The sequence below is a fragment of the Delphinus delphis genome, chromosome 1 (assembly GCF_949987515.2).
Source record: "Delphinus delphis chromosome 1, mDelDel1.2, whole genome shotgun sequence".
In the NCBI taxonomy this organism is placed as follows: domain Eukaryota; kingdom Metazoa; phylum Chordata; class Mammalia; order Artiodactyla; family Delphinidae; genus Delphinus; species Delphinus delphis.
This window is the reverse complement of record NC_082683.1, coordinates 11,417,546-11,444,013: the sequence shown is the minus strand read 5'-3', so window position 1 is coordinate 11,444,013 and position 26,468 is coordinate 11,417,546. Positions and strand designations below refer to the sequence as shown.

The 26,468-nt window shown below is 51.7% G+C and overlaps 1 protein-coding gene across 1 annotated transcript in view; it reads right to left on the bottom strand.

The window, feature by feature from the left end:
* Nucleotides 1–6,548: 6,548 nt before the first annotated feature.
* KAZN (kazrin, periplakin interacting protein) overlaps nt 6,549–26,468 on the bottom strand; it is a 461,784-nt gene continuing 441,864 nt past the window's right edge. Inside the window, exons 11-15 of the mRNA XM_060032518.1 lie at nt 18,681–18,912; nt 17,278–17,379; nt 16,615–16,781; nt 8,453–8,567; nt 6,549–6,872 (exon numbers count right to left, since the gene is read on the bottom strand). Coding sequence (XP_059888501.1) covers nt 6,708–6,872; nt 8,453–8,567; nt 16,615–16,781; nt 17,278–17,379; nt 18,681–18,912 — 781 coding nt within the window. The 3' untranslated portion in view covers nt 6,549–6,707. The remainder of the gene's footprint in view (nt 6,873–8,452; nt 8,568–16,614; nt 16,782–17,277; nt 17,380–18,680; nt 18,913–26,468) is intronic.

The window sequence follows — 26,468 nt, the reverse complement described above, 5'->3', positions numbered from 1 at the left end:
AATTCTGCCAACTGTTGGGATCCACCTGTCTGGGAATAAACCTGACGTAGAGAGAGGCAACGTCAAGGGACAAAGAAAGATGAAGATCCTGAAAATATCATTTACCACTCTGGATCCAAAGCTAGTTGTCCTACACTATTCTTTCCAGAAGCCAATAAGTTCCCTTTTGTTTTTAAACCAGTGTTTTGAGTCGGGGTTTGTCACCTGTCACTGGCTAATACAGAAATCCCACCTGTCCTAGACATTTTTTTCCCAGTTGTATTTTTCTAGGGCCTTGCCTTTTTTTTCCCCCTTTGCCAAATCATAAGCTTCTTGAGGGCAGGGCTTGTATAGAAAACTAAATTATCTCAGGGTGCTGTGTAGCGACAGAACTTTCTGCCATGATGGGAATGCTCTGTATCTGTGTCCTCTGATGCGGCAGCCGCCAGCCACAGGCAGCTATGGAGTGCTTGAAATGTGCTGGTGCAGCTGAGAAAGGGAATTTTAAATTTTATTTAATTTTAGTTAATTATTATAGTAATTTAAATTGCCACACATGGCTTGGCTGCCAGATCAAACTGCATAGCTGTGTAGCATCTTGTACTGGCGGTGGCGCTCTGTCGATGTTTATTGATTGATTGATTGATCTGTTCATTTGCTTAACGAACAGGGAGAGAGTGTGGGCCACTGTATTGGTGGACACAGCCCCACGGGTCCCACGCGGATAACTGTAATGCAAAGTGAAGAACACAGAATGTTTCGGAGGAGGCCCAGATCAGATTCTCTGGAAGCTCAGGGAGGAAGTTCAGAGAGTAGCTGGAGGTGAGAGCAGACAAGGTTCTCAGGGGGAGTAATCAAATACGAGATCAATGAATCGGTGCAAAAAAAAGGCCTTTTTTCAGTCCCACTTACTGTGCTCCTCCCACAGGACCTTTGCACGTGCTGACCCGCTGTCTAGAATCCTCTTCCTTTTCTTCTTCACCTGCTGAACTCCCTTCTGCCCAGGCCTCACCTCCTCTTGACTACATGAAATCCCCATAAGATAAGCTCTCTGACGACCAGCTACCTCTGCTCTCAGGACAGGGCACAGTTACAATTTCACACGGCCCAGGAGTATTTGATTCACTTCTCTCTTCCCTGCTGGATGGGAAGCTCTGTGCGGGCAGAGGCTGGGCAGAATTTCATTCACGTCGTATCCTCAGCATTTAGCTCAGCGTCTGCCTGCCTGGAATGTTCTTCCCCCAGATCTTTGCAGGGGAAAGTATGTCTCAGCTCAAAAGTCCTCTAGGACAGCGCTCCCCCCGACCCCGCTTCATCACGTGTACCACTCATCACTTCTGAAATCAGTCACCCCAGTCATGGATGAGTTTCTTGTCTTCCTTTGCAAGGTTATATGAGTTCTATCCCTGTATCCCCAGCATCAAGAACAGGCCCTGGTACCCAAGAGGATTTACTAAATACAGTACGTGCAGTCAGCCTGCTGAAACTGGTCGTGCCCAGGCCTGTCTCTTAGTGTCTTCTAATTTTCCCAGATCCTCCCTGTTCAATGCACACTTCCCGAGTGTTCACCCCCTGCCAGAACTTGGCAATGAGCTAGGGAGTCAGGCTGGGCTCCTGTCCTGGGAGAAGCATACCATCCGCCTCATTGGGGTGGGGTTCCATCAGGGCCAGTCGGACACCTGGATGGAGCCTTCAGACCATCCCCTACCTCCTGTGATTTGGGCTTTGCCAGGAGGGCCCAGCTGTCAGCCATGATCTTGATACTCAGTGTGTGTGTCTCTGGACTAGCAACACAGCCTGGGGGCTTATTAGAAATGCCAAATCTCAGGCCCCACCCCAAACCTCCTGAGTCAGCATCTGCATCCCAAAAATACCTGTCCCTCCCAGGTGCATGTTTTTTTTTTTTAAATAAATTTATTTATTTTTATTTTTGGCTGCTTTGGGTCTTCATTGCTGCGCGTGGGCTTTCTCTGGTTGCGGCGAGCGGGGGCTACTCTTCATTGCGGTGCGCAGGCTTCTCATTGCAGTGGCTTCTCTTGCTGCGGAGCACAGGCTCTAGGGGCGTGGGCTTCAGTAGTTGTGGAACGCGGGCTCAGTAGTTGTGGCTCGCGAGCTCTAGAGCACAGGCTCAGTAGTTGTGGTGCACAGGCTTAGTTGCTCCGCGGCATGTGGGATCTTCCCAGGCCAGGGCTCGAACCCACGTGCCCTACACTGGCAGGCAGATTCTTAACCACTGCGCCACTGGGGAAAGCCCTCCCAGGTGCATGTTAAAGTTTGAGAAGCACCGAGCTAGGACACCTGTGGTTCTACCACTGCTACGGACTGAATGTCTGTGTCCTCCCCAAATTCTTCTAAGCCACAATGTGATGGTATTAGGAGATGGGGTCTTCGGGAGGTGATTAGGTCACGAAGATGGTGTCCTCATGATGGGATTAGTGCCCTTATAAGATATTAGACAGCTTGCTTCCTCTCTCTCTCCCTGCACTCTGGGAGGACACAATGAGAAGGCACCCATCTGTGAACCAGGAAGAGAGCTCTCACCAGGTGAATTAGCTGGCACCTGGATCTTGGACTTCCCAGCCTCTAGAACTGTGAGGAATAAACGTCTGTTGTTTAAGCCCCCATAGTCTCCGGTATTATGTTGTAGCAGCCCGAGCTGACTGAGACGACTGCTGAAGATCTATTCTGACAATCTGGAAATGTGAATACCCCAGAAGAGGGACACGGTGAAGCAAGTGATATCAAGGGAGGGGTGACTGGTCAGAAGTTCCCCTCCTGACAGCGGGGTTCTGGGACAGGAGGCAGCACTCTGATGGGGACAGTAGGCGCCTGACTTTTCCAATAGGACAGAATGCACCAGAGCTCCATTTTGAGTGCTGCCACCTGGTAATGTAAGTCCTGTGCTGGAAGGTGGGGGTGAGGGTGGGAACACCAACATGGTAGTGGGGGTGGTGCTCAGCGGGGAGGAACGAGCCTGGGATCTGGAGGAGGGTGACTGAGCTGGAGTCCTGCCCGGTCACGTCTTAGCTTAATAGAGCTGGGCAAGCCCCTCAGCCTTAACCTCAGTTTCTCCATCTATGAAATGGGTTAATAATCACCCCTCTCAAAGAGACTGTTGGGAAAACTGAATGAGAACACACAGAGAAAAAGGCCAGCTCATCAATGAAGTGTTGTGGAGTAGTATTTATTGTTACAGTGTTAAAATTCACTCTTGGGAAGACATTCCGGGCCATGATCAGTAACTAAAGGTCAGGCACATCATCTTAGCTCATGGACAACTCGTTTCCTTTGCACCCACAGACTCCCTGGGGTGTCAGGGCTCAGGAAATTCTCATCAGCCAACCACTGGGAATGATGTTAGTGTCAGAAGATGCTATTTCCCACAAGGTTTCTTTTTCTTGCCACTCCACTGCCAGGAGCCCGTTGGAACCTCGAAGGGCAGAGCAGAAGTGACGGTGCCCAGAAAATATGGGTTGTGATGGGAAGGGGGAGAGCTAGGCTTGGAGCACCAAACACGGAAGTCACATCTTGCCAAATCGTCCTGTTCTGCCGGACTCAGCCCCGTCTGGTGACCTAGAGATTGGGGGTCACTGTTCTGAGGCCCTTCCATGCTGGCTGGGCTGCGTGGAGACCCCTTCTCCTCGCCTTCATCTGGTCCAGGTTCTCCTGTGGCTTCTCCTTGCCTCCTGCAGCCTGGGCTCCAATGATTGCGATGCTGACACGGACAGATTTCTCGGAGAAAAGCCCAGCTCAGCCCAAGACAAAAGAGCCTTGTCCACAGACAAGAGGCGTCTGGGGTCAGAAAGCTGGTGCCTTCCGATGGCTCCGGTCCCCAGCTTCTGGGAGGAATATGGGGTGTCTCTGCCTACCCTGGTTCTCCCCAACCTCTGGCAGCACCCATGGGTGCAGGCGACACCAGCTCTCACAGAAGCACATTCACATGGTTCCGAGGTCCAGATGCCGTGTCACTCTTTAAGGACCAAGACCATGACTCAGGCCGTTTGGACAGGATGTGGCAGGTCACTGTGCTGTGGGTGGCCACTCTGCCAGCCTTTGTTAACCGCTTCCAGAACCTCTCTGCCAAGTCTGCACCCCCTGCTCTTCTTGCCCGCTCTTGAAGCAGAGTTGACATTTAGGATTTTCCCAGCAGACAGAGCTCACCTGATTTAACCCTGTACGGAGGTTGTTCAGTTATCAGCCAACCCATCCTCATGTTGCAAAGCATCCAAACGCTTGCCTGGGGGCCAGGGATACAGAGCATCTGGGAGGCGAGAACGCGCTCTCAGGGCACCATTTGGACCAAAAGGCGCATCCGAGTTTGCCCACGTTGCCCCAGGCCTGCCGGCCCAATGCTGTGAATGTTTTGGGCACTGCCATCCCTGCCAGTGACCCCCCCCCCCACAACTGTCCGCTTGCCCATCTTGTCCCCAAGCCGGGAAACAATGCATTGGTTTCAAATAATCAGACCTGCACCCAGGCACCTGTCGGTTTGCCATTCCTGCTCACCCTGCGGGAATAACTGCCTTCTGGGTTTGCTCCTTCCCGAGAGGCAGATCCTGGGGTGCCGGCTCAGCCAGCCTGGATGCTGGCTCGGGAGTGGCCTGTGGCATCAGGTTAGAGGGAGGATTTAACTCCTCTCTCCGGCTGCGGGCTCTGCAGCCTCCGATCCCGTGTGTGTGGCTGAACGTCATGAAGTTACTGGGTTTGGAGCCTCCGCAAAGCTTCACCCCTTGTTCCAGAGCTTCACCCCTTGGGCCCTGGAATCAGAAATGTGTCCCTAGGAGGCCAAACGTTCAGACAAAAGGGGGCATCCACGTGTCCACAACTAGGAATTTGGTTTCCGGTGGTGAGAAAAGCTGTGCTTGTGTTAAGGTTAGGAAACCAAGGTCAGGAAACCAAGGTCTTCGGCCTCGGGGAGGAGGAATTCTCAAGTTCATCAGGCCTCGGGTTGTGCTTTTCCTTGAGGGGAAGTAATTCATTGGGTTGAAGAACGTGCTTTGACGGTTCTTGGAGGCTGACCCTGCTTCTAGTCCTGGAAATTCAAACCTCTTATAGACTGTTGGTGCCAAAGGCTTCAATGGAAGTCGAGCATCGTGGTTCCAACAAATGATTTGCTTTGATAACCTAAGTGTAAGTAGAACTCCAATGCCACGTGCCCTTCCCTAATCATTCCTCAGCATCGAGGTCAATGAACTCAAGCCTGAACACATGGATCAAACTCATTTTCAAGGGTTATGTACGTGGGATTTTCCTCTTTTGGGGAAGTCAAGTCCTACTGGGGGCTCTAGAGAGTCTGAACATTAAACATTTCTTGCCCTCCTTTTGCACGTTGCTCCAATCAGAACAGTTGGAGAGGACTTCCCTGGTGGTCCAGTGGTTAAGATTCTGCCCTCCCATTGCAGGGGGTGCAGGTTCAATCCCTGGTCGGGGAAGTTCCGCATGCCGTGCGGTCCGGCCCCCAAAACAAACAAACAAAAACAACAAAAAAAAGGTGGAGAGAACCAGTACTGTATCAGTACAGTATCAGTTCTGTGTTGTAAATGGGAAAGCAGACACCCACCCTGGACCCCATAACTTCCCACCTGTCTCCTGAGAGGTTACAAAGTGTTACAGACGTTAGCAAGTGTTAATCCTCACAACATCCCTGGAAGGGAACCAGAAGTATTGTAGATGAAGACATTGAGGCACAGAGAGGTGAGGCCACTGGGAAGAAGCCACACAGCAAAACAGTAGTAGAGTCAAGAAGAGGGCTGGGGATCCTCTGCACCACCTTAGCGACCTGTGAGATTCAGCTCAATTAGGACACTGGCGAGCACACCTGTGTGTCAGGTGACAGACGTCACAACAAGGTTTGCTGGGTTAACGATGACAAGCGTTTCCCTGTTCCCAGTCCCAAACCCACTGTCACACTTGGTACAGTTGTCACGGACCTAACTCAGTCAACTCCGATCCTATCGACACGATATCCTTCATCCTGATGACCAGATATCTGCATTTCCTGGCAATGTCACTGCTCAGCCCCACCCCCGCAGGGATGTCACCTGCCTCCACCCAGGACAGCCACTCCCGGGAGGAGGGAGCACGTAGCCCTTTAACATGTCCACCCGGATGTGACACACGGCATTTGGGATGGGAATGACCTTCCCGTTTTGCCTTCTCCCAAGAGAGATTCAGTGATACAAGTCAGAAGCCGAGTTATTGGTCACGGGGGGCATGGATGCTGGAGCTGAGACCTCCGCCAGGCTGGCCAGAAGGGTCCACGTGGCGACCCGTCAGCCTCCAGCTTTGCTAGCTCCTGGCGCTGTCACTGCTGGCCCCTGCGTGTCTGGCTGGAGTCCCACCTGCTCCTCCTGGGAGGGTGTTTTGGGGAACCCTGTGCCTCTTTCCATCCTGGTGGCTCAGTTCAAGGCTCCCAGGACCACTTGAACTGCTCAGTGGCTGAGTCACTCCGAGGTGGAGCCTTGATGACAGAGGTGCTGGGCACCCTGACGGGCCCTCTGGACCAGTCTCCCTCCAGTGAGCACGGAAGTCCACGGCCCGCTCAAGTCAGGCAGGCTGGTGCCCCCTCATTCCCCGGGGTTCCCATCCGTAGTCACAGCAGTCTGCTGGGATTTCCCGGGACTAGAGGAGCACCCTCAGGCCGAGATCACTATGTACAACAGCGACAGTCCCTGGCTGTCCTTCCTCCCCGGGTCTCTCTGTGTTGGGTCTGGTGGAGCATCGGCTCCTTACACGTTGGTGACCTCCAGGCCATTGTAGCCCTCCAGACGGCACTGCTCGGGCCTGCCCTGGGAGTCATCGTCTCCGCAATCTTCGTTTTGAAGAGAGCCATAGTCATCGTGGAAATCGGGGTCTTTGCTGCTGAAGCCCCTTCCTATCTTTCCCAGGGGCAGCTGAGAAGAGAGGAATGAGAACAAAGGACAGGAAGAAGAGAAAAAGAGAATTGAATGTTCTTGGATCTGGGAAATGTGGGGTCTCCAATTTCAATTGCTGTGTGACCTTACCTAACCACTCTGTGCTCCTCCTATTAGTAATAATACTCCACTCCTCAGGGAGACTGAGAGGACTTTTGTGAGTTAACCTTAGGAGAGAGCTTTGTGTTCCCAGCTGGAAGGAACCCGTTTGTTACTGAAGGTGAGGGCAAATATAGTCTTTCTGATTATCTACCGAAGTCTCTCACCTTCCTCTTCAGCAGGAGGAGCGGGGGTGAGAATGAGTGTGGGCGTGAGGTCTGACTGCATTCCCAGGTCAAGAAGAAGAAATATTCCAGCATCGCCTGGTGTGGCAGAAAGAGTGTGGGTTTTGGAGACTCACAAACTGGGGTTTGGATCCCTGCTCTGCCATTTCCCAGTTGTGTGACCTTGGACAAGTCACCTGTCCCCTCTGAGCCTCAGTTTTCTTAGCTACAAGATGGGTCTAATAATTATTTTCTCCCAGAGTTGTTGCAAAGAGTAGAAATCCTTCTGGGAAGCACACAGCACGGTGCTGGGAGACAGTGGCTATAATTATCAGACACGGTGGCCCCTCAGTAAACAGTTCTCTCTTAGGGTAGTCACGGCAGTGCTTTGTGATGATTTATTGATTGGACCGCCTTTCTTTCTGGACCGGTGTGTTTCTCAACCTTTCTTTCAATACTGCCCCCCCTTAAAAGAAGACTTTTTAGATATTTTTTCCCTAATCACACTCCCACCATGAAATTTTCATGCCACAGGTATACTGTGCACTGTTTGTGTGCCGTGTGTTTAGCTGTGCTTTATAAATAAAACGAGTAAGGTTTTTTGTGCCCTCCCTGAGCCGAACCCATTTTGACCCCTTCGGGGTGACAGCACCCCCAGTGGGAATGCACAGTCTAGACTGAGAGCATCTTAATGGTGAGGGTGGTCATTTATTCATGTTTATCTCCCACACTCGGGACGTGCCTGGGATGCCCTTAGTACCCGAAACTGTCCGCTGAATAAATGGAAGAATTTTGGATTCTCCGCTTCTGTCGCCTGTGTCTATACACCTCCGTTTAGGAATCTGTGTCACCCCGAGTCCACACGATCAGACCCAACTACACATGTTCTTATGCACCAGAGGCTCATCCGCTGCTCTTGGTCAAAATCTAAGTCAGTGGCCCTTAGAGTTTAGGGTGTGCTGGAACCCTCTGGGCAGCCTTGCGGCATGCGGGGTTCCCCTTGCCCCCGAGGCCCTTGAGTCAGGAGGCCCCAGGTGGGTCCCAGAATCTGTATGTTAAGCATCCACCCAGGTGAGTCTGATGCAGGCAGGTGAGACCTGCACGTCGAGATACAGTGACAAAGACCCCACAAGGCTGAGTGTGTCTTAACCATCATGCAGGTCCCTTGAGGGTGGCTTCCAGGGCCTCTCTCCCAGCTGCACCTGTGACCTGGCCCATTGGCCCCCCTCCAGACGACACAAAGACCTTTCTTTCCCAGGCTGGGGGACCCCCAGGTAAACACATGGAGCGACCTACCCGGCCAGTCTTGTACTTGATCCCACCGCTGTTCTCCTCCTTCCCCGCCCGGGTGATGCTGGAGGCCCTCCCCGGGGGCGTTCCGAATCGCTCAGCCTCCCGGATGCCTGTGGAGCTGAGGAGAGACCCAGTGCAAGTCAGCAGGGCTGCGGCAGCCGGGGGTGTGTGTCAGCTACTGCCACCCAGAGACACAGACACTCACTCACTCCAGGAACAGTGACCGCAACTGCGGTGTACGGAGTATCTCCTACGCGCCACCACCGTGCTAAGCACCTTACAAACACAATCCTCACAGCACACCTAGAGGCCAGGCTGCCATCTCTCGCTGCCGATGAGGAAAGGGGGCACAGAGAGGTCAAGCGACCTGCCCAGGATCACACAGCTTGAAGCGGCACAGCCAAGATCTGAACCCCGGTCTCAGAGACCCCAAAGTCTCTCTTAAGCCCCCAGTGTCCTGCAAACACTGTCAGAAGAGGGGAGACTTGATGGGAGAAGCCCCCCATGTCAGCTCATTAGGTGTGACTGGAGAAACATCAAGAAAGTTTCCCCCACTCTGCATTGGGGATCTGGGTCCCCCACTGACTTGTTACCCCCATCGCTCCCTTCCTTGTACAAAAGCATCAAAGGCTTCTGTTAGAATTGGACTTGGCAAACTACAGCCTGTGGGCCGAATGCAGCTAGCTGACTGATTTTGTAAATAAAGTTTTATTGGAACCCAGTCCCTTGGTTTGCACGTTGTCTATGGCTGCTCTCTTACTACTTGGACACAGACCACCTGGCTCTCGAGTGCTAACATCTTCACTATCTGACCTTGTATGGAAGAAGTTGGCCAGCCCCTGTGTTAGAATCTTAGTGCTGGTGCGTATGGAGTATGGAGTTGGGGCGAGAAACTGGTTCAGAGCCAGGACTTCCGAACTTCGTCCTCCCACCTGCCTTCCTTCTCTTTTAGAACTTGGGCAAACCAGTGTGTCTCTTGGACTCCCGTCTTTCTCTGCCTGCAGGGCTGGCCCCAGCATGGGCAGAGCCTTCTGTACCTTCCCTGTCAACCTCAGCAATCCCAAGACGCTGGTGTCCAGCATCTTCCTTGGGGCTTCAGTGGCGTCGAAATCCTGGCTCGACTCTCCACTGGCTGCGTGACCTCGAGCGTGTCCCTTCATTTCTCGAAAGCTGGGTTTCTCTATCTGCCAGGTGGGGATCGTAGTAGAGCCAACTTCACGAAGTGATCGCGAGGGTTAGTTAAAAAGTGCTTTGGAGCTTAGCTGGAATCCAGTAAGTGGCTATAATGATAATGAGTCATATTAACAGTAAAAACTTATTACAGAGGAACTGGCTCTGGCTGACGGGCGGTCAGGAGCTGTGAGCCTCGGCTCAGGCCACCACGGAAGTGGACTCATGAAGAGAAATGAACCTTCTAATAGCTTTTAAGCTGCCTTCGAGAAGCTCTGCTTCTTTTGGGGCAAGTTCTGCAGAGGAAGTTCAAGGGAGGGGAGGGTGCTGGGCAGGGGACCGCACTGGCTGCTGGGCGGCAGGTGAAGGTGAGTTCTCAGGTCCCCCGATGCCAGGGCAACCTCGTCACAGGGAGGCTCTTGCTCTGCGGTGGGTCAGGAACTGACGTCTTCATTGATGACCTCCCTCTCTCCTCCATCTGGGGATGGAATGCCCTGGGTCTAGTGGGGAAGCTGTCCTAAGTGCAGAAGCCATGATGCAGCTAGCTGTGTTTGCCGTCTTGTGGGAAGTGCATGACACCCCCCTGAGTCATGGAACATCAGCTGTCTGATGAACTCGGGAGAACTCCAGAGCCCCTTCTTTTGTTTTTCACTGAAAAAGAGAAGGAAGTCCAGAGGGGATGTGTGTCTCATCCGAGGATACACAAGACACACAGTGGCAGGGATAGAACTTGAACTTGGTTCTCTAGAAGCAAGATGTAGACCATGTTTTTCCCACCTTGGGGGTCAGCGTAGGACCCAGAGGAGGAGACAGAATGTGGAGTGGGGTTAATATCAACATTTCTCTTATAAGGTCATTGGCGGATTAAATGAGGGACACATATAAAATGCTGAGTAGGGGCTGGCATAGCATGAGCAGTTGCTGTGATCGACACTGGGGCTGAGGGGCACAGACCTGGCTTGAGTCCCTGCTCAACCATCCCCTAGCTGTGCCCTCATGTGAGCTGATTCCCTTGCTGGGCCTCCGTTTCCTCATCTGTACGATAGAGCCCAGTATGCAGTTCTGGTCTTAACAAACCAACCCCTGAGCAGAAAGTGGCTGCCTTTGTGGTGTAGACAGAGGAGCACAGGGCAGCTCCTGCCACCACTGTGCCAAAACACCTTCCCTTCTAGCTTTTTCCTCCGTGGCTAAAACCGTACCGTTCCTCCTGCGGATTAAAAGTCACGAAAATGCAAATAGGCCGAGCGCAAGGTTACGGTCTTACGGAGACTTGAAATGGCTAATTGAATATTTCTACTTCCTTTGTCAGACCCTGAGGGAGTGGAATGCTGGAAGGATAAGTTTTAATGAGGGAAGTTTCTGGAAGATAGGGCATCTCTGTTGACTCATTTCCTGAGTCAATGTACAGGGTGTCCGGGCACTAAAAAGGCATCGTGTGCAGGAAGGAAGGTGGCGGGGTGGGAATCAGCTTCTGTCAGCGGGGCTGGCCTGAGGGCTGAGTCTCACCCAATTAAATGAAGGTTTACGAGGCCGTGAGGTGCAAGATGCTTTGGTGGAGCTGAGTGAAGTGGGGGAGGACAGAGTATTAATTGGCCGCCTACTGTGTTCCAGGCATGACGCCAGGTCCTTCCCCTGAGTCAGCTCCTTGAACCCTCCCGAAGCCCTGGGGAAGAGGAGTGATTGTCTGCGTTTCAAGATGAGGGAACCGAGGCTCCAGTTTCTTGCTAAAACCACAGATGATGGAAGAGGAGCCAGAATTCAGCCCCCAAAGGCCCTGCTGTGCCCCCTCCTTACACAGGACCACGACTCCATGGACTACACCGCCCAGGGCCTGGTCTCTGGGCTCACAGCTCAGTGATCCCTTGGGGGTGGGGTGAGGCAGAATATTATGAAACATCACCTTCTTGTGGGTGCCTGAAAATCTCAATGTGCCCCTTCCCCCACCTGGCTCAGGTGACCTGCCAGGGGGCCCAGGAATACTCCCCCTTGTCTGCTGCCTGGATCTCTCAGACCTGGGGAGCCTGCCAGCCGAGGAGGTAGAGCTGTGACAAGGCCTCTTATTCTGTGTGCTCGAGGGTTGAGTCTATTTGAGTTCATAATGGAATTGGTCTTCCCTGCTGAAATGCTAATGAGAACACTGGAGCAAAGTGACAGAAAGGGGAGCCCCATGGAACCAACTCAAGAGGAAACTGCTTCACTGAGATGCTCCAGCGTTCCTGTGAGGTCAGGGGACATGAACTGTCAGTTATCGTGGGCGTCTCTGGGTCAGGCTCCACGTTCACTTTGTCTCACTGTTTATACTTCGGGTTGGAGGCTCAAAGGTCCCCTGGGAGGGGCCTAGGGAGATAAGACCACTGCTCGACACAGTTCCCCTGTTGTTCTGGCCACTCTTTCTGCCCTTTAGGGAAGCAGCAAAGCACGATGCTTTGAATCCCAGCTCCTCAGCTTACAAGCTTATGGCCCCAGGCAAGATATGCAGCCTTGCTGTACCTCAGTTTTCTCATCTGTGAAATGGGGCTCACGCACCCACCTGTAGAAGGTGGCAACAACGTGCTAGGTTCTGAGCCTGGCCCGTGGCAGAACTTAGCAAATGGTTATGGTAGCTTGATAACCCCACCTTATAACTGTGTCTGGAGGGGGAAGGAGGAGGGAAAGGAGGGAGATGCCGGCTGACTCTCGCATCCTTGGAAACAAAAAGGGGCACTTTGGGGCCATGGGTCACGAGGCCACAGGATGGGGAGGAGTATTTACAAGAGAGATGCAATGTTTGCCTGATGCTTCCGAGGCCTAAAGGGGACTCTTCTCAGGCCTAACATTCAGAGAGAATCTAAATGAACTACAGGCTGAATCCGCCTTGTGCCTGACCCTCTGTTAGTGACAGGATACACCGTCCTTCAGGCAAGTGCTGGAGACGGCCACACATTTTCATTAAGGCTTTTTTTTTTTGTTTTTTGGCTCCTGTGATGCTTTGGAACGGCTTGGCCACTCCCTGCATCCTTTTGGTCCACGGATTTATTTCTCTGGATCTTTAATGCACGGTCCTATGACAGAGTTGGTGCTAGACCGGGGTTTACCGGGAGAAGCAAGAAGTCAGTGTGTGTCAAAGCAGACATCACAAGATGATGTCAGAAAGTGCCCCGCCTCAGTCCCTTTGGTCATATGGTTGTCATGGCAATGAGAGGAGGCTGGAGAACATGATGTCATATTGGAACCTATAAACTCTTGGTAAATGTGCCTTTCCTAGAGTTGGGCTGCGTACCGATGTTCCCTGACTTCCTGGTCATGGGCCATTAATACATGGGGACTATAATCTCCCAAGATGCTCTGAGCTGACTGCCCCCCTGTGACTACAGGCATCACATCTACCGGGTGACGTGGGATCACAGATGTGATCAGGGGTCACGTCTCCCGGAGAGTGGAACCAGGTGCTCATCAGCCCCCACCTCCAAGCTTCCTGGCGTGGTGGAGGGTCACAGGAGTCCCTGCTGGTAGATTCCAGCACTGCCACGAACTCCCATCTAGTCTTGAACAGGTCACAGCACCTCTCTGAAGCCTGTCACCTTATCCGTAAAAGGAGGCAACGATTCCTTCTCACTCAGCTTCCTTCACAGGGAGGAGGAGAAAATGAAACAAGGGATGTGACAGCACTTTGCTGACGATGACATATGATATCAGTGTGAAGGGCTGCTGTTATGACCATCACTCTGTTTCACCCGGCCTGGGATTCAGTCCCAGGGTTGGCTTCTCAAGTCTATTTCGATGGTTCGGGATGTTTCCTCAAACTGGAATCTCTCCACCCGATCTAAGCATTCTGGGAGGACTCACCCCAAAAGACCTGCCCTGCCCTTTCTCTTTCTGGAAAGCTGAAATCAGCAACAGAGAAGGAAAAGGAGCGAGAAGGCAGTAGACAGGATGAGATATCTAGACCACTGCAGAGCTGTCCTGGGCAAAGCCCGAAGATCTTGGTTAATATAAACCCATCAGACCTTCCCAAGCATCTCACCACCTGCCTGGGGATCACTGTCTCCCTGGCGTTTGGCTTAGCTGGGGACTCTTGTACCAACAGCAGTGGGCTGTAAAATTCCTTAGAAACTCATGGAGTTCTGTCTTCCCCCAGCTAACTGAAAGTCTGATCCCCTGGCCCATGGCAGGGTCTCAGCAACGGGACGCGAGGTTCCAAAATCCCACATCCCGCGTGGAGACCTTGATTCATAAGCTATGACCAACATGTGGAAAAAAACAGCATCAAGGGAAAAGGTCCGAACAGGGAGACGGGTCTGGGGTCTGGTACTGGCATTGCCTCTTGGTTCCCTGGCTGAGCAGCCTCAGAGGTAAAATGAGGAGGCTGGACTGAGTCCATTTCCTTCTTCCTTGTCCTGACATCAGGACTGCTTTCATCTGGTTCCTGAAGGAGTCTCTGACCTCCCAACGACCTAAGAACCCACGCTATTTGTGCCCCGTTGAAACATCCCTAGTGCTCACCCACTAATCCTAGACAGTCGTCAACATACCTCCCACCTCATGGGGGGTCAAGGGTTTAATCAGTCACACAAATGTTATTCACGCTGGCTAATGTTTAGCTAGAGCTGCCCCTCCAGGGCTCGGAAGATCTTAAGACTGTTACAGATCACATGGCTCCAGAAGGGAGGTAAAGGAAGGTGGAAAATTCTGAGAAGAAAAGCCTTTTTCCTGCACCTGTTGATTCATGGCTCATGGAATAGGGTTCTTGTCAAAACCACCTCAGCTTGCATAAAATGCATGAAAATGTAGATTCCCGGGCTCTGCCAGCAAATTCTGGTCCTGTAGGTCTGAGCTGGGGATGAGGTATCTGCATGTTACAAGAGCACCGATGATTCTGCTGCAGGGTCTATGAGAACTGCTTGGGTATCAGCCTGCCAACGGGGGAGGGCAGTCCAGGGCACCTGGACCCTGCGACAGATGCACAATTTTCTCCCACCTGCATAACATGGGGTGTGACTCAGCTGTTCCCTGAGGCCCCATATAGTTTGGGGGTTGAGCACTCAGGCCTGACGCAGAGAGCCTCAGGTTCAAATCTGGCATCTGTTAACAAAATGAGCTGACCGTTAGCTATACTGACCAAGAGTTAAAAAGGGCAATGACTCAAATTAGTAAAACTAGGAATGAAAGAGGGGATAAATCTACATAAATAAGAGGGATTACAAGGAACTGATTATATGATCAATTGTATGCTAACAAAATAGCTAACTTAGATGAAATGGACAAATTCTTAGAAAGATATAAACTATACACACTACTATACATAAAATAGATAACCAACAAGGACCTACTGTATAGCACAGGGAACTGTACTCAATATTTTATAATAATCTATAAGGGAAAAGAATCTGAAAAAGAATGAACATATATATATATAGATATAGATATACACACACATATATATGTGTATATATGTATAGAAATGAATTGCTGTGGTGTACACCTGAAACTAACTCGATATTGTAAATCAGCTATACTGCAATTCAAAAATTTTTTTAAAAAGTAAGAACCTAAAAAAAGATATAAACTACTGAAACTGACTCAAGAAGAAACAGAAAATCTAAATAGACCTACAATGAGTAAAGAGTTTGGATTAGTAATAATAATAACAATAATAATAAACTTCCCACAAAGAAAAACCCAGGACCAGATGGCTTCACTGGTGAATTCTACCAAATGTTTAAAGAATAATGAACAGCAATCCTTCACAAACTCTTCCCAAAAACAGAAGATGAGGGAAAACTTCCCAACTCATTCTATGAGACCAATTTTACTCTGATACCAAAACCAGACAAAAATATCACAAGAAAAGAAAACTACAGACCAATATCCCTTGTAAATACTGATGCAAAATTCCTCAACAAAATACTAGCAAACCTAATCCAGCAACATATAAAAAGATTATACACCACAACCAACTGGGATTTATCCCAGGAATGCAAGGTTGGTTCAACCTCTGAAAATCAATCACATAATATATCACATTAATAGAATAGAATTATACACCACGACCAACTGGGATTTATCCCAGGAATGCAAGGTTGGTTCAACCTCTGAAAATCAATCACATAATATATCACATTAATAGAATAGAATTATACACCATGACCAACTGGGATTTATCCCAGGAATGCAAGGTTGGTTCAACCTCTGAAAATCAATCACATAATATATCACATTAATAGAATAGAATTATACACCATGACCAACTGGGATTTATCCTAGGAATGCAAGGTTGGTTCAACCTCTGAAAATCAATCACATAATATATCACATTAACAGAATAAAGGACAAATCCGGGCTCTGCCATTTACTAGCTGTTTGACCTTAGGCCCGTACCTCGGCTCCTTCAAACAATTTTCTCCATCTATAAAGGAGGGACAGTGAAACTAATTTCTTAGCATCATCATGTGGCTAGAATTAGTGCCCATGGCATGTGCTCAATAAATGGTCATCTAACCCTAACCACAATCATTGTAAAAGGAGAGAGTGCATTGGGAGTTCATCTGTTCACGTGTTTATTCTCTGGCCACTTTTCAGATGAGGAGCCTGGGGTAGGTGGGCCGACATGGTCTGCTCACCTAGATGGTAAAAACCACTAAGACGCCCATCCCTGTCTCCAAACCTTTGTCCCCATAGTCAGCCCTGCCTGGAACAGCCATCTCAACCTCTCAGGCCAGTGCGAATCCTCCCCAGCTCAAACCCCACCCTCACATGGCCTTCCTCATACACGCTGGTCACTCTCCCTTCTCTAAATGCCCATTTTAACCACACACTCTATTCAGAACCTGACTGCTCCTCTATCTCTTTCTACTCTATGACGTTCAGGCCAAAGCACTGCACTTCTCTGAGCCTCAGTTTCTGGATCTACCAAAGGAGACCACTGTGTTGCAAAGGAACAGGTGGGATCCAGGAAGGAGGGGCCGGGACCATCCGTTTGCAAAAGCTGCGAGCTGCAGCCAGCAGCCCACACTCACTTGGCCGGGTGGAAGACGGCACTCATCTCCTCCGCCAGGTGCCTCCGGAGAATGTGCTTCCCGCTGGGGATGCCCAGGGCCGTGGCCATGGCCTCAGCGTTGAACGTGGGTTCCAGCACCAGCACGGCGCCGTGGACACCACTGTTGGTCAGGTTGTCTGCGTACTCCTGAAGGCAAGACACGAGACCGGTGAGCCACCCTGCTGGCCTGAGGGGTCTCCACCTCCACTGGGGATGTGGCCCCAACAGCAAGGGCTTGACCTCCGGGGACCAGTTCATTTAATACTGAGAGGGAACCCCACCCCACTCTTTTAGGGCCATGAGAGCAGCGACTGGACTATTTTGTCAGTGACATACCCAGACCAAGGCAGGCAACACACAAATGCTTGTTGAGGGAGAAGATGGGTGTGGATTCAATCCCACCCTGGCTTCAGAGAGTGAGAATGGCTCAGCATTCCCTCCCCCCCATGAGATCGGGGTGCTGCTGGGGGGATGGCAGGAGCGGAGAATAGTTCCCTCCTCTTGACTGACAGGAGGCAGGTTATTCTTGCCAGCCTGGGCGACGATGCCTCGGCCCACGCAAAAATGGAGACTGATTTGCCCACACACAGACGTGCGTGGGATTCGCCCAAGAGTCACCCCCAGCCCCGCCATCTCCCCTCACCTTCAGGTCAATATCTCGCACCCACTTGAGCACCCGCTGGTTGGTCCAGACCACGGGGTCTATGTTCTGCGTCTCGCAGCGAGCCCGGCGCTCCTGGAGGGCCTGTTGGGGTGGGGAGGGTGGGTCAGCCGGGGGGATGAGGCTCCACGGTGCTGGCAGGGACCTCAGCATGCTGATGTGAGGCTCCTGGCCAGGCCATCCACGGCTGCTCTGGCCACGTCGATCCTTTCATTCTGGAAAATGGGGAGAAGCCCACTTCCGGGGTGAAGGAGCCTGGAGGCAGAGCCGCCTGCATCTGGAGGCTGGGGCTGCCTGGGACCCACGGCGGCTGCCTGGTCGTGCATCCCAGCCCCCTGCTCACCTGACCTGGAGCAGGTGCTCGATGCGTGTTTGTGGAGGGACGTCCCCAGATGAGGCCACCCATTTCCACACTTCACCGTCATGATCGGCCCACTCGTCACCTCCTGTACCAGACTGGGGCTCCTGGGGGCGGGGCCTGTGTCCTCATCACTTCCTGTGCCCAGGGCTCTGCGTTGGGTGTTTGAGAAGGCCGTGAAGACCCCTCTTCTGTCCCTCTCCTCCCACCCCTGAATTGCTTGTGCTCTGACGGTGCTCTAAGAAAAGTAAGCCCTCTGCACTCAGTCCCACAGACCCCAGCAGCCTGGGGCCCCTCCCTCGGGGGACTATTTGGGGAGAGGTGCCGGTAGGCCTCAGAGGAGCTGAAGTAGATGCCCTGGGCTCTCTGGCTTGGCAGCACTCAGAAAAGGGGGCACTCAGAGTCCAAACTCTATATGCCCTACAGTCCCCCAGCTACCTGTCTGCACTCCCGTTCACCCTCCCACCTCAAACCCAGCATGGGAACCACACAGGACTCTCAGATCTTCTGCTGCCACAGATCTGTCCTCTGGGCCTTAGTCTAGGCTGTTTCCTCTCTGGGCTGCTTTCCCCCTCATACCTTCTATTGACTGATCCCTGAAATTCCTCCTTCTGGTCTCACTTTAGGTGTCACTACCTCTGGGAGGGCTTCTCTGATCCCTCTGGAAGCTTCTCCTTTACGTTTTCAGAAAACCCTGGGCTTCTCTCATTGGGACAACCTTCCATGACGTTGTGACCACAAGCTTCTTTGTGGTTTCCCCTGATAAGCAGTGAGTTCTTGGAGGATGAGTGTTTCCCGTTTCCCCTGAATTGAGCACAGGGTCTGGCCCATCCCCAGTAAGCAATTGTTTAAAGGAGGGAGGGAGAGAGGAAGGGATGGATGGGTGGATGGACAGATGGACAGGTAGAAGGATGGATGGACGGATAGATAGATGGGTGGGCAGATGAACAGGTGGTTGGATGGACAGACAGTGGATGTAGAGAGGAAAGCGCGGCTGTGGAAGGTGCCCCCCCACCCCGCTTCTCACCTCCCTGCTGAAGTTCACTTGGTACAGCAACTCGATTCCCAGGAGGATGCTGATCTGGTGGAACTTCTTGGACACATTCAGGTGCTTCTCCAGGTCCCGCTTCATCAGGGAGTTCAGCATCCGCCCATCGACCAGGTGGTTTTGGAAGGCCTGGGAGTACTGGGACAGGCCGATGTCATTCAGCCAGGCCTTGGCCACCCAGTGATGGTCCAGGTCAGCGGCTTTGGACAGGCTGGTGGGGAGAGACACAGCCGGAGAGAGGGATGGGTGGGGAAAGGTGGCAGAAACAGAGGGACAGGGAGAAATGGGGCAGAGATGAGCAGAGATGAAGAATGAGAAGCAAAACAATGGCGGGGAGGGGACACAGACATAGAAATGAACAGGGATGGAGTGGAGAGACAGAGAGGAAGAAAGACAGAGGGCAGAGGTGGGGAGAGGTGGATGGAGAGGAGAGAGGAGGAGACAGGGAGAGACACAGGGAGAGGGGGACAGAGACATAGGAGAGAGACACAGACACAGAGGAGACAGAGAGAAATAGACAGAGAGAGAGGCAGACAGACACAGAGAGACAGAGACAGAGGGAGAGACAGAGACAGAGGGAGAGACAGAAACAGAGAGCAAGCCCCAGAGAACAAAAAAGGGATCAGCAGACAGGCAGAAGGAACAAAAGAAGAGACCACGTTCAGACACACTGAGAGTGGAAAGGGACATTGACAGAGCCGCAGGGACGAATGCAGCAGTAGGCAGCACCTCTGGGGACCCCGGCTCCCCCTCCACCCAGAGTCACACAGCAACACGTCTTGGAATCAGAAATAAACCCTACGTTTTGGTATTCCAAGTCCTCTCTCCTCACCGCCGTATCTCAGATTTTCTGTATCCCACCCAGAACTTCACCCAGTGCCACGCGCATGCGCACGTAGTAGGCGCACAACGAATACGTCTCAAAAGGATAAAAGTGTGGTCCCCTCAGATGTCATTCCCCTTCTCGCCACAGGGTGGCAGCCTCGCAGAATGAATGAGGACGGCGCCTCCCACCTGCGGAGGAACTTTGAGAAACGACCGGACGGAGGTGATGCCGGGTAGGGAGCTGCATTGCTGAAGTGGGAGCCTCGGGGGACCGACCAAAAAGGGATCCTGATGCGAAAGAGAAAAAATGGGCTTACGGAGTGACGCCACCCTCCTCCCCAGGCCTGGGATCTGGGCCGGCAGGGGGAGCACCCCTCACCCACTCCCCAGCTGGGGTGGGATGGAGGCTGTGAGTAGAGCACCCTACCGGCCAAGCTGGAGACCTGGGTGGGGTTTTCAACCTCATCTGACTCCGCTTCCTCCTTTCTACTCTCCACCGCTCACTCTACGCACCGTCGTCTCCCCTCGGACTTCGTCTTCTAACTGGTCTCCCTGCCTCTGGGGCCCCTCCAGGCCTTTCCCTAGGATGGAGATAGCGGATCACGCCCCTCCCCTCCTGCTGGTGTCCTCGATGGCTCCTAGTTTCCTTCCTCCGCTCCAAGGATGTGTATTGAGCAGCTGCTTAGCTCCGTGCTGGGTAGATGCGACCTTACAATGGGCACATCTCCCATTCACCCTTCCCCTTACCACCCCTACACTCTCCCGTCTGGGGCTGACCTCCATTTCCAGGGCTCTGGATCACATCTGTTAACAGGGACTTGCAAGTTCACATCTCTCCTCACTTGCCTCTTCTGAGCCCCGGATTCTAACCAGCTGCCCTCTTGACCTCTCCTCCTGGCACGGGCATCTCAAATTTAACAGGCTCCAAATGAAATGCCGGTCCTCTCTCCCATCTCCCCATCCTCACTTGCCCCGCCTCTCCCCTCCCTCCCTCCCTCTGTCCATCTATCAATCACTCTGGTCAGTGTGTCCGTCCCCTTGTTTCGTTTTCTGGGGTCAAGCCATGGCCACCTCTGGCATAGATTTCTGCAGCTGCCTCCTGACTGCCCCCCCCCACCCCTTGCCCCTTCTAATCCACTTTCCCCGTGGCTGCCAGATGGCAGCTTTTAAATACATCCATCAGATCATGTCACTCTTCTACTTAAAAGCCCCTCTTAGAGGAATCTTCAGTGCATACTACTAAGTGAAGGAAGCCAATCTGAAAAGGCTACATACTGTATGATTTCAACTATATGACATTCTGGAAAAGGCAAAACTACGGAGACAGCAAAAAGACCAGTGGTTTCCAGGGTTTGGAGGAGAGGGAGGGTGAAAAGGTAGAGCACAGAGGATTTTTAGGGCGGTGAAACTATTCAGTACGGTACTGTAATGATGGACGCACTCCATTATATGTTTGTCCGAATCCATAGAACGTACAGCACCAAGAGTGAACCCTAATGTAAACTATGGACTTCGGGTAACAATGATGTGTCACTGTAGGTTCAGCTGAAACAGACATTCCATCTGGAGGGCGATGCTGATAATGGGAGGCAACGCACCTGTGAGGGCAGGCGGTTTACGGGACATCTCTGTAGCTTCCCCTCAGTTTTGCTGTGAAACTAAAACTGCTCTAAAAAATAAAGTCTTTAAAAATGAGGGAGGAAACAGAGACTTTTTTAAACAAGCAAAATTGAAAGAATTCATCATCAGAGGAAAGAACTACAAGAAATGTCAAAGGAATTTCTTCGAGAGGAAAGAAAATAATAACCACATGGAAATTTGGACTACACAAAAGAATAAAGAGAACTCCTAAAACTCAACAAAACAGACAAACAACCCGATTCAGAAATGGGCAAAGGACTTGAATAAACATTTCTCCAAAGAAGACATAAGAATGGCTAATAGGCATAGCACAGGGAGATCAGCTGGGTGCTTTGTGACTGCCTGGAGGGGTGGGATAGGGAGGGTGGGAGGGAGGGAGACGCAAGAGGGAAGAGATATGGGAACATACGTACATGTATAACTGATTCACTTTGTTATAAAGCAGAAACTAACACACCATTGTAAAGCAATTATACCCCAATAAAGATGTTAAAAAAATAAATTTAAAAAAAATAAAAAAAAAAGAATGGCTAATAGGCCCATGAAAAGATGCTCAATATCACTAATCATGAGGGAAATGCAAATCAAAACTGTGATAAAATACCACTCCATGCCCATTAGGATGGCTACTATCAAAAACCCAGAAAACAAGTGTTGGCAAGGAGGTGGAGAAATTGGAACCCTTGTGCACTGTTGGTGAGGATGTACAATGGTATATAGTTGCTGTGGAAAACAGTAGGACTGTTCCTCAGAAGATGAAAAATAGAATGATCGTATGATGCGGCAATTCCACTTCTGAATATATATCCCGAAGTATTGAAATCAGGGTCTTGAAGAGATGTTTGTACATCCAGGTTCATTGCAGCAATACGCACAAGAGCTAAAATGTAGAAACAACCCAAGTGTCCACTGATGGATGAACAGATAAGCAAAAGGGGCCACATACATAAAAGGGAATGTTTTTCAGCCTTGAAAAGGAAATTCTCTCATATGCTACAACATGGATGAATCTTGAGGACATTATGCTAAGTGAAATAAGCCAGTCACAAAAAGACAAATACTCTGTGATTCCACTTATATGAGGAACTTAGGGTAGTCAGATTCCTAGAGAAAGTAGAATGGTGGATGCAGGTATCCTGGGGGGAGGGGAGAATGGAGAGTTAGCGTTAATGGGTACAGTTTCAGTTTTACAAGATGAAAAGAGTGATTGGGAGGGGGCTTCCCTGGTGGCGCAGTGGTTGAGAGTCCGCCTGCTGATGCAGGGGCACGGGTTCATGCCCCGGTCCGGGAAGATCCCACATGCCGCAGAGCGACTAGGCCCGTGAGCCATGGCCGCTGAGCCTGCGCGTCCCGCAATGGGAGAGGCCACAACAGCGAGAGGCCCGCGTACCGCAAAGGAAAAAAAAAAAAAAAAGATAATGGCCAGTTTAAAAGAAAAATAATAACCATGTATTATGGAGGATATATATATATATGTATATATAGAGACATAGTACAAAGGAAGGAGGAAAAAGCATGTTACACTACACACAAAGTTGTATAGTATTATTTGAAGATCGTGTTAAGCTTTCTGTGTGCTGTAAACTATAGAGCAATCATTAAAAATATCACAAAAAAGTATAGCTCATAAGCCAGGAGTGGGAACACTCAATAAAAAGCCAGTAAAAGAGGGAAAAAAGAGCAGAGCAGATGTGAATAAAATAAAACAAGGAAACTCTCCTGTGGCGCCCCTTTGCAGGGATAAAATCTGAAATCGGAAGTCCTCGGGGTGACCTCACAGGTCCGGGCTCCCCCTCCCACCGGGCTTGGGCTGGAAGCACTTCCGGGATGCCCTGAGGTTTTTGCTCCTCGGGTGGTGGGGGTCCCCGCCTCGCCCGGCACCCATTTCCTTCCAGCCCTGCCCAGGTTCTCCCCTCCCCTCTCCTCCCCTCCCTGCCCAGGTGTCAGCTCCCACCTCGCAGAGGCTGCCTCTGACTGTGCTGTCTGAACTTGCCCCCTGAACGGCTGCTCTGCCTCTAACAATTCCCTTCACAGCACCCATCACACATGGAACTTAACAAATGAATTATCTGCGCCCAGGGACTGTGGTCTCTAGGCTCCGAGTCAGCCTAGTGCCGAATGCCTAGCAGACATATCATGGGAAGGACTGAGGGCAGAAAGGTGGGCTCCCAGCTTCGCTCCCCTCCTCCCGCCCCTCAGCCACCCAGAACCACTGGGTCTGCCCCCAAGGGCCAGGGCCTCCCGGCCTCCTGGGCTGTTCTCCACCCTACCCTCTTCACGGGCTTAACTCCTGCAAGACTCTGTTGAGCTACGGCTCTCCCCAAAGCCTTCCGGGACCCCTGTGCTAGGTCGAGACCCTCCTTGTGTCCAGAGCCTCTTCAGAGTCCTCGCATTTGTCACACTGGGTAATTGCTGCTCGTCTGGCCAGCTGTCCACTGGACCACCAGCTCCTGGAGGGCAGGACCGGGTGTGGCATGTCTACAAATGCCCAGGCTCCCCACCTGGCTCAGAGCTAATGCCCAACAGCTTCTGGTTTAGAGTCCAGTGCAAGGAAGACAGGGCAAGGCTGGGCGAGGGGGGCATCGCCCCCAGGCTTCCCAGAGGCTGCCCAGCACCCAGCTCCTGAGCTGGAACCTTCTGGCCCAAGACAAGCTCCCTTCTGGGATGAGAAGGTGCCTGGGTGACCCGCTCCAGCCTCGTCACTTCAGATGGACTCTTCCCAGGCCCAGCCGTCGTTGCTCTCTTCCCCGGGAAAGGGGCTGAAGCCTACGGTCTCTGAATCAGATGCTGTTGGGCCTTTGATGGAGACCAGAAGACTTCTTTCCCATCTGAAGGAAGGGTCTGCTCAGCGAATCAATGGTGCAACCAGACGTGGGGTGTGGGGTGGGAGGGGGCCCATTTATAATCAGCAGTATCCCTCGGCATGCTGACAATTAATGCACTCCTGCCCTTCCAAATGGTTCTCTTTCCATTAAAGTTGTCCCCATGGGGCCTCAGCTTGGCAACACTCTCCCAGCTGTTGGTGTGAGCCACTGTAAGCGCCGGAGGTGAACAAAACAGAATGATTTTAAAAGTAATTCAAACATTTTATAAGATTTGACACTGCCCCCTCCTCAAACTGGGACCAAATTAGATCCTGAAATCTGAGTTTGGGCACAGAATTTCAATGTCATCTGGGTCATTATTCAGCACAGAAAACATGAGGCCACTCTAGCTCCACCAGCCTTAGATGAAAGACCTCGTGCCTCTGTACCTCGGTTTCCTCTTCTGTAAAATGGGGCTACTCCTACTGGCCTCCTGGGCTAAAAGTGATAAGAGAAGGTAAAGTCCTTAGCACAGGGTCTGGGATGCATTCAGTGTTCCAGAAATAATAGTAGCAGGAGCTCCATCGTTGATGTTTTGAACACAAAGGCAACTTGGGAGAGTGGAAAGGGAATTGACTTTGAAGTCAGATCTTTTGTAGTGTGGCTTTGTGTCTATTATTTCTCTGGCCTCACTTTTTCCACCTTTAAAATGGGGGTAAGAATGTCTATCCTGCCCTGATGTTGTGATGGTCAAATAAAATCACGTCCATAAAGTGATGGACAGGTTGTCAGGGGTTGGCAGATTTTGTTGTCAGGATTTTAGAAGTAAGGGGAGCCAGGCCCAGAGAAGGCAATGTCATGCCCAGAGTCACACAGGATGTATTCTCAAAGATGACCTCACTGGGGTTCTTATCCTAGAGTTCACAGCCCCCTCAAAGTTCCGCAGGTGGGTCAGAGAGTCCCAGAATGCAAAGCTGTGAAGTTTTGTGTATTCTGGGGCAAGTTTCGGAAGCTCTTATTAGATTCTCAAAGGGGCCATGATCTCGCACAGTTAAAGAGCCACTATCCTGATTTAACCCCCTTTACTTCACAGGTGGAGAAACCAAGTCCCACAGAGGGCAAGGTCACAGGGCAAGTTAGAGACAGGCCAGGATTCCTTAGGGAATGGAGCCGTCCCTGCTCTAGGAGGCCCTGGGCGTCTAATGCCCAGGCCGTGGTTTTGGAAACAGTCCTGCTTATGGCTCTCATAAGTTTTCAAAATCCGTTCACATCTGGTTGCTGAGTTGAATCCGTCCCTTTCCAGGCGCTACGAGGTTCTGAAGGGTCTGCTGAATTTGGGGGGAACTTGGGCAGCGATCCCACATTTTTGAGAGGTGAGGCGGGCCCCACCCTGTTCAAGTAACCGTGATCATGCTGGGAATGGGAGGGGTTGGGAGGCGTTTCTAGCCTGGATGGCCCAGGATGGTGAGCTTTGGGGAACTGGGGGAAGGCACTGGGTAGGGGTGGGTGGTGAGTGTGAGGTGCTTGTGGGACCCCCAGGAGGGGAAGCTCAGCTGGGTTGCAAGCCCCTGCCCTGCTCTCCCCTGCCCCCAACTCTCCACTCCTCCACCCCTCCCCCACCCCAGCCCTGCCGTCTAGGAGACCTGCAGACAGGGCCCAGCGCCTTCTGGCTTTGTTCGTTATGAGCTGCTGCCTGAGTTTCTGATCCCATCTCATCTCTATTTCCTGTCACCTCGGAATCACTCTCCGGGACACCCAGGAATTTGCTTTGCCTGCTTCTAAACCAGCCTTCTTTCCTACCTCCAGCCCCCTCTTTTTTTTTAATCCACAAAACTGCTTCCGCAAATAATAAAGCGCACACACCACCAGGTTTGAGTAATTAACTGCACAAAAATGTTGGGGAAACCAGTGAAGGAGATAATTATGCAAAACCGATGGTGTCAGGTTTACCAGCTACTTCTCTCCCCCCTCCTGCACTCTGAGGACTTGGGGGAGGGGTTCTTCCCTTTTCCCTGGAGCTGCTTGGTGAAAGAGGGGCTCCCCAATAAGTCCTGCTCACAAAGGTCAGGAGAGAGGCAGGCAGGAGGGGGGTTGGGGGGTAATGAGCAATGGGGGCAGGGCGGCCGCGCTGGGGACACAGCTGATGGGCCATTTTCAGCCATTCCGAGGTGCGCTTGCCGATAGACGCCCCCTCCCACCAGGCCCCAAACCAGGCCCATTTCTTCTCTTCCTCCCTGCTTTTGTCTCTTACCTGGAATGGTAAGAGCTGGGCTTTGAGGTGGGAGTAGGCAGAACACACATTTGGGTCAAATTCCCCAGATCCACTGGGGCTGCCCCACCTCCCAGACAGAGGAGTTCTGGGGAGCGTGAAGCCCCCTGACTCCTGCACCGGGGAGATCATAGGGCATTTGCGGCCTCACTGAGTTTGTTCTCCATCTTTCTACGGGGAGGGCCGGCCCAGAGTGGGGCTAGGCTGTGCTCGGGCCCCTGCCCAGTG